Source organism: Triplophysa rosa, unplaced genomic scaffold, assembly GCF_024868665.1.
Source record: "Triplophysa rosa unplaced genomic scaffold, Trosa_1v2 scaffold283_ERROPOS281209, whole genome shotgun sequence".
Lineage (NCBI taxonomy): Eukaryota > Metazoa > Chordata > Actinopteri > Cypriniformes > Nemacheilidae > Triplophysa > Triplophysa rosa.
In genome coordinates this window covers 70,012-81,597 of record NW_026634297.1, presented here as the reverse complement: position 1 = coordinate 81,597, position 11,586 = coordinate 70,012, and the positions used below count along the sequence as shown (strand labels likewise).

General features: G+C 48.5%; 1 protein-coding gene across 1 annotated transcript; it reads left to right on the top strand.

Moving 5' to 3' along the window:
• The first annotated feature begins 6,236 nt into the window (after positions 1-6,236).
• Positions 6,237-11,349, top strand: LOC130550298 (uncharacterized). The gene is made up of 4 exons (XM_057327720.1): positions 6,237-6,374; positions 6,768-7,079; positions 7,309-7,415; positions 10,274-11,349. The coding sequence occupies exons 1-4, from the start codon at positions 6,287-6,289 to the stop codon at positions 10,439-10,441; spliced, it is 675 nt and encodes a 224-aa protein (XP_057183703.1). The 5' UTR covers positions 6,237-6,286; the 3' UTR covers positions 10,442-11,349.
• Positions 11,350-11,586: the final 237 nt, after the last annotated feature.

Genomic DNA, 11,586 nt, shown 5'->3' with positions numbered 1-11,586 from the left:
GTTACTCATTAAGCACTCGTTCCCATAATTACTCCACACCTGCCAACCTTTTCCATCTCATTATTTTCCCCCTTATATTCCCTCAGTGTATCTTGTCTGTTGTCTGATCGTTGCTTGTTTAGCCGTAGTTTCAGACTGCCCCAGACGTAGCTGCGTAGAAGTTAATTTTTCTAGTCTTGTCATGGTCTCGGATTATCTCTTGTCTTGTCAAGTTAAATCTCTCTCCTCTGTATCCCGTTCATCTTCCTGTGTCCCGGTAGCTCTCGTTGGCGTTCACCACCTCTACCCACAGCAGGCAGCCTTCCACGGACGGAGCCCGGATTCCTCCTCTGGTCGTCATCGACCACCAGGTTCTCAGCACGGGTCCCGGGCCGAGTGAGGTCCCGAGATACTTCCCTCCTCGTCTCAGTGTCGGAGACCTATCCTCAGCCCGAGTCGCCGCGGTCATCCTCCTGGGAACTCAAGTTCTTACCAAGGTTGGGGTTGTTCTCAGTTTATTGCTGCCTGTTAATTAATAAATATCTTCGGATTTTCACCGCATCTGTATCGCCTTGTTTCTCTGTCATGACAGAACGATCAGACCAGATGCACGACCCAGCGGGACAGGATCCGCTGCGAGCAGCGCTGCAACAGCAGGGAATCCTGCTGGGACAGCAGGCGTCTCATCTTACTGCTGCCGCCCAGGAGGTTGACGCGCTTCAGGGACAGGTGACGGCATTGCAACACCAGGTCTCCGAGCTTCTACGAGGTGCCGCACACGCTGGAGGGGTCCAACGCCCTCCTCCGCACAGAGTCTCGAGTGATCCGGAGCCGCATGCAAACAGTCCTCCCATCTACGATGGTGATCCCAACTCCTGTCGGGCGTTTCTTTCCCAATGCTATCTGGTGTTCGCACTCCAACCTCGCCGGTATGCCACAGAGGAGACCCGGATCGCTTTTGTTCTTACCTTGTTGACCGGGCAAGCTCGTCAGTGGGGAGTAGCAGTGTGGGAGGCCCAGGACTCATGTTGTCGGTCGTTCCAGGAGTTCCACGCGGAGATGACCAGCTTGTTCGATAGGTCGGCCTGTGTTGATGAAGCGGCCGCCCAACTCTCCCGTCTCACTAAGGGGAGAGCCACCATCATGGACTACGCTATCCGCTTCAAGACCCTAGCGGCTGCGTGTGAGTGGAATGTCGGGGCGTTGCGCGCGCGGTTCCTTGACGGCCTCAACTCAACCATTTCTGATGAAATCGCCGCGCTCGATCCACCCCGGGACCTGGAGGAATTGATCAATCTCTGCCTGAGGATCGAGAGCCGGATTAATGCCCGCCGCCGGCGACACGCTTCACCTCCCGCCTGGCGACGCCGTGATTCCAGCCGGGATGCAAGCCGGAACTTCAGCCGAGAGGCCAGCACTACATGCCATCCACCACCGGAGTCCGAACCCATGCAGATCGGGCATTCCCACCTCATGCCCGCCCAGAAGCAACAGCGTCTCACGGACGGTCTCTGCTTTTACTGTGGGAAGGCGGGACATGTCGTCACTCACTGCCCGGCAAAAGCCAACGCCCATCCGTAGAGCGGAGAGTCCGGGTGGACTCTCATCACACATCACTCTCACACATCACAGATACCTCTCCATTCCCGCGCACCATGCTGCCGTTCCGCCTCACCTTCGGCCTTACGACTCACACTGGAAGGGCCTTAATTGACTCTGGGGCCGAGGGAAACTTTCTAGACGCGGCCACGGCTCGAGCGTGGGGTATTCCTTCGGTTCCCCTGCATCCACCCATCTCAGCCGTGACGCTGGCGGGACTGCCACTTTTCACCGTCACTCACACCACTCCTCACGTAAGCTTATTTCTGTCGGGTAATCATTGTGAGAAGATTAAGTTGTACATCCTCGATTCCCCCACAACCCCGTTGGTATTAGGGCATCCGTGGTTGTCACAGCATAATCCTCACATTGATTGGGTTAACACTTCTATTTTAGCGTGGAGCCCTGCTTGTCATGTGTCTTATCTTGGTCCTGCTCCCTCTCCTGTGTCTGTGTCTCCTATGTTGCAGGTGGATATCGCTGACTTGACCGGGGTTCCGGAGGAATATCATGATCTGCGCTCCGTGTTCTGCAGGTCCCGTGCGACGTCCCTTCCTCCTCACCGTCCCTACGACTGTGCCATTGACTTACTCCCAGGCACTTCTCCGCCCAAGGGTCAGTTATTTTCCCTTTCGTCTCCGGAAAGAGAGGCCATGGAGAAATATATTCGCAGCTCGTTGAATGCCGGGCTCATCTGCCCCTCCTCCTCGCCAGCCGGTGCGGGGTTCTTCTTCGTGCAGAAGAAGGATGGCTCCCAACGCCCTTGTATCGATTATCGAGGTTTGAACGAGATAACGGTAAAGAATAAATACCCTTACCCTTAATGTCGTCTGCCTTCGAACTTTTACAGGGAGCTCGGGTCTTTACTAAGTTGGACCTCCGCAACGCATACCACCTGGTTCGCATCCGCGAGGGGGACGAGTGGAAGACGGCCTTCAACACACCTCCGGGACACTATGAGTATTTGGTTCTTCCGTTTGGACTGACCAATGCTCCGGCCGTCTTCCAGGGCCTCATTAATGAAGTGCTGGGCGACATGATTAATCGTTTTGTCTTCATGTACCTGGATGACATTCTGATTTTCTCCTCTTCTCCCCAGGAACACACCCAACATGTCAAAGAGGTTCTCCGGCGTCTTCTCGAGAACCAATTGTTTGTCAAAGCGGAGAAGTGCGAATTCCACTCCGATACGGTTTCGTTCCATGGCCACGTGATCTCACCCCGAGGCATTGAACCAGACGCTGCTAAGGTTAAGGCTGTCACCACATGGCCGGTTCCTGACTCTCGTAAGGCTCTGCAGCGGTTCTTGCGATTCGCCAACTTTTACAGGCGTTTCATCCGGGGTTTCGGACAAGTGGCCGCACCGCTCACGGCGTTGACCTCCACCAAGATCTCGTTCGGTTGGAATTCACTCGCGCAGGTAGCCTTCGATAAACTTAAGTCCCGATTTATCTCAGCTACTGTGCTCTGTTTTCCAGATCCTGATCGACAGTTCATTGTCGAGGTCGACGCTTCCGATGTCGGAGTTGGCGCAGTCTTGTCCCAGCGTGCCAGTCATGATGGGAAAGTGCATCCCTGCGCTTTATTTACCCACCGCCTCAGCCCCGCCGAACAGAACTATGATATCGGCAACAGAGAGCTGCTGGCGGTTCGGATAGCCTTGGGGGAGTGGCGCCACTGGTTGGAGGGAGCGACGCAGCCATTCTTAGTCTGGACGGACCATAGGAACTTGGAGTATGTCCGTTCAGCCAAGAGACTGAACTCACGTCAGGCCCGCTGGGCGCTATTCTTTGGCAGATTCTGCTTCACCCTGTCGTACCGGCCTGGCTCCAAGAACACCAAGCCGGACGCTCTCTCCCGCCTGTTCGAGGGACCAGACAAGGAGAGAGTCGTCGACTCCATCCTTCCCCGGGAGAGGGTCGTCGGGGCTCTTGTCTGGGAGATCGAGCGGCGGGTGGAGGAGGCCGGTCGCGGGGTGCAAGCGCCGGAAGAGTGCCCGGCGGGTCGGCTGTTCGTTCCCGTCTGGCTGCATCCTGACGTCCTCCAGTGGTGTCATTCCTCTAGGCTGGTTGGCCATCCAGGAATTAAGGGGACCCTGAAGTCTGTGCGCCAGCGGTTTTGGTGGCCGTCGGTCACCATCGATGTCAGACAGTTCGTGTTGGCTTGCCCGGTCTGTGCCCAAAGCAAGACTACCCGTCGTCCCCCCCCAGGTCTGCTACGTCCCCTTCCCATTCCCTCCCGGCCGTGGTCTCACATAGCCCTGGACTTTGTTACTGGTCTTCCCCTGTCTAGAGGGCACACTGTAGTTCTCACGGTGGTGGACCGATTCTCCAAGGCGGCCCATTTCATCCCTCTTCCCAAGATCCCGACCTCCCGGGAGATGGCTCAACTGATGGTGGACCACGTCTTCCGCCTTCATTGCCTGCCGGTTGACGTCGTGTCCGATAGGGGTCCTCAGTTCATCTCTCGGTTTTGGAAAGAGTTCTGTCGACAGATCGGGGCCTCAGTGAGTCTGTCGTCAGGTTTCCACCCTCAGACCAATGGGCAATGCGAGCGAGCCAACCAGGAACTCGGACGGAGACTCCGCTGTCTGACATCCAACAATCCCAGTTCCTGGAGCCAACAGCTCTCGTGGGTGGAATATGCTCACAACTCCCTATCCTCTTCTGCCACAGGTATGTCCCCATTTGAGTGCTCTTTGGGTTATCAACCACCTCTGTTTCCCTCCCAGGATCTCGATGCTGCGGTTCCCTCAGCTCTGGCGTTCGTCCGGCGGTGCCACCGGACCTGGACGAGGGCCAGAGAGGTTTTGGCCCAAACCTCCTTGAGGACCAAGACAGCGGCCGATCGCCATCGGGTTTCTCCTCCTACCTATGTGTGCGGTCAACGGGTATGGCTCTCTACTAAGGACCTTCCTCTCCGGGCGCCTTCCCGTAAGCTGGCGCCCAGGTTCATTGGGCCATTCCGGATCGCCAAGGTGGTTAATCCAGTGGCCCTACGGCTCAAGCTTCCTTCGCATCTTGGTCGAGTTCACCCTGTATTCCATGTGTCCAGGGTCAAACCCGTAGTCTCCTCCCATCTTAACCCAGCCAGTTCCCGGCCCACCCCCCCTCCTCCCCGACTGGTGGATGGCATTCCGGCATATACCGTCAGGAAGTTGCTGGACATCCGCCGCCGAGGCAGGGGCTTTCAATACCTAGTGGACTGGGAGGGTTATGGCAGTGATGAGAGATCGTGGATTCCGTCACGGGACGTGTTGGACCGGTCGTTGATCGTGGACTTCCACCGGAGTCGAGGTGATGCCCCTCCCTAAGCGCCTGGGGGCGCTGGTGGGGGGGGGGGTACTGTTACGGTCTTGGTCTGGTCGGGGTTTCATCTGCACGTGGGTTGTGTTGTTATTGTCGAGCACGTGGTAAGCCGCTGGCTGACTGCGTGCTCGTTGTCTGCGTATTTCACCCCGCCCTCGTGTCTCCTTAGGCTTTCCCGCACTGGTGATTTTCCACTCCGCACCTACATGCCTGCTGTCACATTACTCATTAAGCACTCGTTCCCGTAATTACTCCACACCTGCCAACATTTTCCATCTCATTATTTTCCCCCTTATATTCCCTCAGTGTATCTTGTCTGTTCGTTGCTTGTTTAGCCGTAGTTTCAGACTGCCCCAGAAGTGCCTCAAGTTCTTACCACCGCGGACAGCACATCCGCGGTTGGGGTTGTTCTCAGTTTATTGCTGCCTGTTAATTAATAAATATATTTGGATTTTCACCGCATCTGGGTCGCCTTGTTTCTCTGTCATGACACAAAGGGTCTGAAAGATGATACCATGGTTGTTCTCTTTCTTTTGGACAGGTATATACATGCTTCGAGAAGAATTTACGAAATACATTCATGTGTTTGGAGGAGGCGTGGCTTTGGACAGCGAATCGCATAGGGTGGGATTATAATTTCCGTGCTAGCAGGCTAAAATTAACGCCTTTCCAAATCAACCACTCCACCATTAAATAGTGAAAACTAACGAGGGATAATTACAATGGGAAGGTGTGGGGAATGAAACACTAACGGGAAGATAGACTGGGAAATGAGGGGGCGGGGCTAAAACAGTTTTGGATTGCTACTACACACGTGCCAGTAAAAGTTGTAAAAAATGGTACAATCTGATTTGAGTTGCTTTGAATGTTTAGTTACATATGAATCATAAGTAGTTTTAGAACCAGGTACGTTTTACATGCAAGTACTTTTACCAAAATCAAATTACTGTAACTGCACTCCTTATCAAATATTTAGGGTCACATCATTGAAATGTTTCCCATTATCTCAAAATGTATTGATCTTAAAGTGTATGATTGATTTTGAAATGTTTACTGTATTACATGTTTGTTTTAGTGTATAAGGTACATCAACAATACAGTAGGGTCTACACTACCTCTCTAGGTTTGCAATGGAAAAACATTATGTATTGTTATGTCAAATGTATTTACACAAAGAACCACACATTAAGATATCAAAACAATCAACTAAATCAATAAATGCAAAAAAAGAGAACTGGAATAAAAAAAGACAAGGGTTAAGCCACAGAAGCCCAAACCTCATGCCGCCCATGCTTTCTGTATGTAAAGCTTTTCACACAGCAGCCGGATCTGACTTCTAGCTGAATGTGATCACATATTTAGTTTGTGTGAAGTGTAGTTGTTTTATCTCAGCTAAAAAGATGGCAGGCGTTGTGAGATGCTGCGTAGGCATTCTATTGATGAGCATCTGTTTCAGTAGCCACTCAACACTAGCATCATTTGACACAGGTATGAATACATTTATACATTATATTTGCCATTCTGACACATAAAGATGTTATTGTGACTATTAACAATAAAAGTAAGGATATTGTTGTAAAGTCATTTAAGACAGGTTAAAGCACACACATTTGACAGCCTTTATAATTTATTGATTGTTAATGTTACAATTTAGTAAACATTTAAACAATAAGTTAAAACCTACTGTGGACTTTTGTTTTGTAACAGACTAAAAGTTTATACAGTTTACTTTTTATACAGTGTACTTTTTATCCAAGACTTTTCATAAGGCAGTGTCTCATCTTGTTAGGAGCACATACAGGCCAGAACAGTCACTGTTGCACCTTAATGTATCGTAGAGCTCTGAAGACCAAATCTTATTATTTTCCTTTCTCCATGCAGTTACGGTGTTAAAGGGAGATCATGGGAAGAACATCAACATCCCATGTGCTACCGACAAGCGTCCTCAGGATGGGGTGTACATGAAAAGGAAAAAACTACATGAAACAGAACAACAGAAAATCTTCTACTATTACAAAGATGGCACGTTTACTAAAAAAACAAATGTCAGCGCGACTATAAATGAAAAAGATTTCCCCAACCTCACTGCCACACTCTACAATCTAACTGTCGCAGACACTGGACTCTACTGGTGTGAATTTAATTTTGAAGAAAAACGAATCAATAGCGCAGCCACATTGTTATGGGTGACAGGTAAGTGCGTGTTAAATATATTATATACATGTTTATTATTATTAGTATAAAGCATTATGAGTTAATTATAGAATGTTGATTTGACCTAGTTTTAACTAAACCATTTGCATAAAACAGTAACTAATGTTAAAGGAACACTTTTATTCAGAGGCAAAGAGTAGAAAATTTATTTTTATTAATACAGAATGTATTTGACATTGATGATTTTTTCTTTTCACTGAAATCAAAGATGAAAATAGGAATGTTCGAGAAAATTGTCAAAATGGGATGGTTTTCTATGTGATGACAGCTCTGTTTGCCATAACACTGTGCATCCTTGGTTTCTTCAGTGTGAAGGTCAGTACAACCCCAATCACAAAACCAAATATAAAAAACTAGCATAAAACAAAACGCATCTGAAGTCCAGCAGTGTTGTACATGTGAAAGCACACTGTAATAAACTTACACACGAGGATGGTTTTGTACTGTATTTTACATTTTATACTCTGTATCTTTTGTCAATAGGACATGATTCCTCACTGCCACCTAATGTCTTATTTTATGACTTCCAAATATTGCTCAAAATTTTTGTGTGAAATTCCAAAACTTAAGCTAAGTTAAGCTTTAGAGTTAAAATAGTTATGGCAGGTTTGAAGACTCTAAGACAGTGGTTCTCAAACTGGGGGGCCCAAGGATGGTATCAAGGGGCCCACAGCTTTTGTGGAATTTTATGAAATATAGAAATTCAAAAATCTGAAAAATAAGACAACCAACCAAAATAAATTGTTTCAGCATTGTATAATTGAATGTGTTTTTGGTTTAATCAAATTTTTAAGTTTGAGATTATAAGTCTTTATTTAAGGAGGCCGCAAAGCAATGCACTCTACACAAAGGTGGTCTTACAACAAAAAAGCTGCTTACCTGCCTGGCGATTATGTAGCACAACGCACTGTCGTTTGAGAGTGCTGAGGGCTACTGATTATCCTCGACATTGGGTCTCGCCGTGACGCAACGTCGAGTTGCCGAGCACCGTCGTGTAGAGGGTGAGAACGGCTGTGATAAACACCCAGAGAGAGAAGAAACTCTTAAGAGAGTGGGCTGTTGGGATGGGGAGGAACCGTCCCGGATCGACCACCAAGCGATGGAATGGCTGGTGTCGGGCCCGATGGTATTCTCGATCTCCATGGGGTCTTCCCAAGAGGGCCACTTCTGCTGACTCCTCTTCGATGTCCTTTCCGGGGGGCCGCCTGAGCCAGAGCCGGAGGGCGCCGAAGAGGACCAGGGCTGCTGGGAAGCAGATGGTGCACGGGACTCGATGGCCGAGTCGCGGAGAGGGAGGATATGCTTGATATCCTCTGTCTGCTTCTTCACTGTCGAGAACTGTGGCTCAACAGTATCACCAAACAGCCCCCCCCCAGCGAGATGGGTGCGTCGAGAAGGCGGACCTTCTCAGCATTACTCATCTGTGCAAGGTTCGGCCAGAGGTGTCTCTCATGGACCACAAGTGTGGACATCGCCCGACCCAGGGCCCGCGCGTTCACCTTCGGTCGCCCATAGAGCGCGGTCGGTGGCGGCGCGGAGTTCCTGCATAAGCGCTGGGTCGGTCTTACCCTCGTGGAGCTCTCTCAATGCCTTGGCCTGGCAGGAGCCATAGCGTGGAGAGAGGAGGCAGCTTGGCCCGAAGCAATGTAAGCTCTCGACACCGGAGATGCCGAGACCCTCCATGCTTTGGATGGGAGTCTAGGTCGTGCCCCCCAGGTGGCCGCCGCCTGCGGGCACAAATGCACCGGGGCGGCATGCTCCACCTGGGGGACATCGACATATCCTCTAGCTGCCTCACCCTCGAGGGAAGAGAGGGTGACAGAACTTGTTTGACGTGAACATGCCAGAAAGGGGCGTTCCAGGTCTTACTAAGTTCTTCATGCAGTTCCGGTTAACATGGCTCCAGGCCGTGTCCAAACCTGAGGCACCATGTAACCAGCCGAGAGCGCTGGGAGAGGCAGTGCGGGCACTGCAACCCAATGCTCAAGGCGGTCCGGGAAAGAATGGCTGACATTTCGACTTTCGCCTCTTCCTGGGCTCGACCCCCCGAGGGGAGGGAGCTTGAGGAATCGTCTGAGTCGGATGGCAGTACGTCACCCCCCGATGCTGCAAGAGACATCTCATCACCACGCATCGTGTCCGAATGCAAGAAGTGGGACCGTCTCCTGGAGAACGGTCAGATGAGCTAGACGAGGTGCGAACGGTCCGTGAACCAGTAGCTGGCGGATTAACGCTCACAGTAATCTTCATATCACCCTCGCTGCTTACCGTAGCGGGCTGCAGGGCTGTAGTCCTGCCGTCATGGAACGGGGAGCAAACGAGGTGGTGGCTGAGTCCCGTGGGAACACAGCCACCTGTGACGCAACGTCTGAATCGTCAACCGCCCGCAGTGTGGGCAGGACGTATCCACAACGTCTGCCCCAACGTACTGGAAGCAGACACCGTGTCCGTCCCCCTCCTCGATGAGTGTGTTGCACCCATGAGAACAGCGGGACATGCCACGCTGGAGAAATTTGCTCTTTTAGAAAAAAACACTCGAACACTCCTGGCACTGCCGAGACGCCCAGGGGAAGTCGCTGCAGAAAGGGACAATCCGCTGCACCACGTCGTAAGATTCCAGCAGTAATTCGGCGTAGAGTTTGAAGTCTCGAAGTCGATCAGTGTGAAGGCTCCGAAGAACAAAAGGTGAATGAATGCAGCACGCCGTCTCCCTTTTATACCCAGCTATCCGGGGGCGGAGTCCGGCATGCAAATTTCATTCGCCAATTTCATTGGCCTTTTCTAAACTGGTCAGAAGTTGATAGGTTCTCAAGAGCGAACCCCCATCTGTCGGCTCGACACAAAGTCGAGAGACCGACAGAAAGGGAACTAAACACTGGAAACCGCTGCTAACACAAACAGTAACAAACTTTGACTGTAGATAAAAAAACACTGAATCATTTCATGACTAGTCACTGCATAGTTTGGTGTGCTACATGTTTGTATGCTACTTTTTCTGCCAGTTTAGCCATGCCGCCTAACAAAATCAGGCTGGTAGACTGTAGTACAAATATTTTGAAAAATCGACTTTCACAAGTACCTTTTTTCAGTTTAAAAGCTTAAGAAATACTGAAAGCAAAGGTCAAGAGTAGTTGCATTGCAGAATCCCTCACATACATGTTTGTCATTTTCAGGTGAAAAGAAGCTGCGAGTCTGACACTCCATCAAAAAAGTCTCCCGACTCTTCAGTTTATGAAGAAATGACCAGAAACAGACTGGATACTTCATCCACATTAATAAACTCTGCGTACCAATCTACCAAGCAATTCCCACAAACACCTGCGCTTCATCAGGGTTTTTAATGAAACTTCCTTCAGCACATGCAGAGATGGCATTTGTCTTACATGAATGAGATTAAAAGGTGGAAATGTGTTCATCTAAAGTGCTAAATGACAAAATGGAAAATGTGTCAATAAGACAACAGAAGACATACAGTAGTATGTGAAAGAAAGAATGTATGTATGGGAATCTTTTTATGTGTTCACACTTATTTCAATCATTGCAGATTGGGATAAATAGATACTAGGTTAGATTTAACTTTATTTCATTGACTTTAAACATGTACACTGTACAATATCCAGTATAATGTAATACATTGAATCAACATTGAATCAGTAGTGCAAATAAAAATATATACCTTATAAAAAGATTATATACATTGTGGAAACACGGATGAGAACGATCAAAATGGCAACCGTTTGTTTTATTTTTTTTCACAGTAAAGTGTTGAACTAAACATTGTACACGTGACGTATGAGTCAAATGTAGATATGAAAACATCTGTAGCACTTGTTTTTGATCTTGATGTTTATTTCTCAGCTTGGGTTTCCACTGTTACCCTTTCATCTTCCTGTGGGTCTCTAAACTGTGGCTGCTTTGCAAAGAAACTGCTGTCATGTTTTCCTTCCGTTTTTTAACCATTTAAACCCCCATTGCTTACAAGGTTAAGAGTTTAATGTGCAATACAGTACAGTACAGTAACTAAATCACTTTTCCCTTTTGAAAAGTTGCATGTTTTTGATGATTGTTTCTTTAACCAGAATGTTTTGTTAATGTTTTTTATAATGTCTGTTCTCCATTTTTATTCATTTGTATTTTATGAATCGTAATATTGCAACGTTATTGATGCAATGTCAAAACGTGTTAACAATGTAACAAAACCAGTAGATTTGCTCTTACTAACAAATCCATGTCAGAATTGTCACCTTTTGCCACGTCTCAATTAAATAATCATAGTTTACAAAGTTTTGGTGTCAAAATGTAGTCTTTTTCTTATGTTCAAAGAAAATCTCTTTAAGCACTATAAAACAATCATTTACTTCAACGTTTGTGCTTCTGCATGTGCACGATATACAGTAACATAAATCAATGTTTCTTTTACCAAAGTGTTGTACAACTGTGTAAAGATATATGTGCAAATATCTTTTTTAAAGTGAGTCTTGTTACT

Excerpts from the sequence above, each read along its gene's own strand:
- LOC130550298 (XM_057327720.1), top strand. The coding sequence starts at position 6,287 with ATGGCAGGCGTTGTGAGATGCTGCGTAGGCATTCTATTGATGAGCATC. Across the intron at positions 6,375-6,767 it reads ACTAGCATCATTTGACACAG|TTACGGTGTTAAAGGGAGAT; the intron begins GTATGAATACAT and ends TTCTCCATGCAG. Across the intron at positions 7,416-10,273 it reads TTGGTTTCTTCAGTGTGAAG|GTGAAAAGAAGCTGCGAGTC; the intron begins GTCAGTACAACC and ends TGTCATTTTCAG.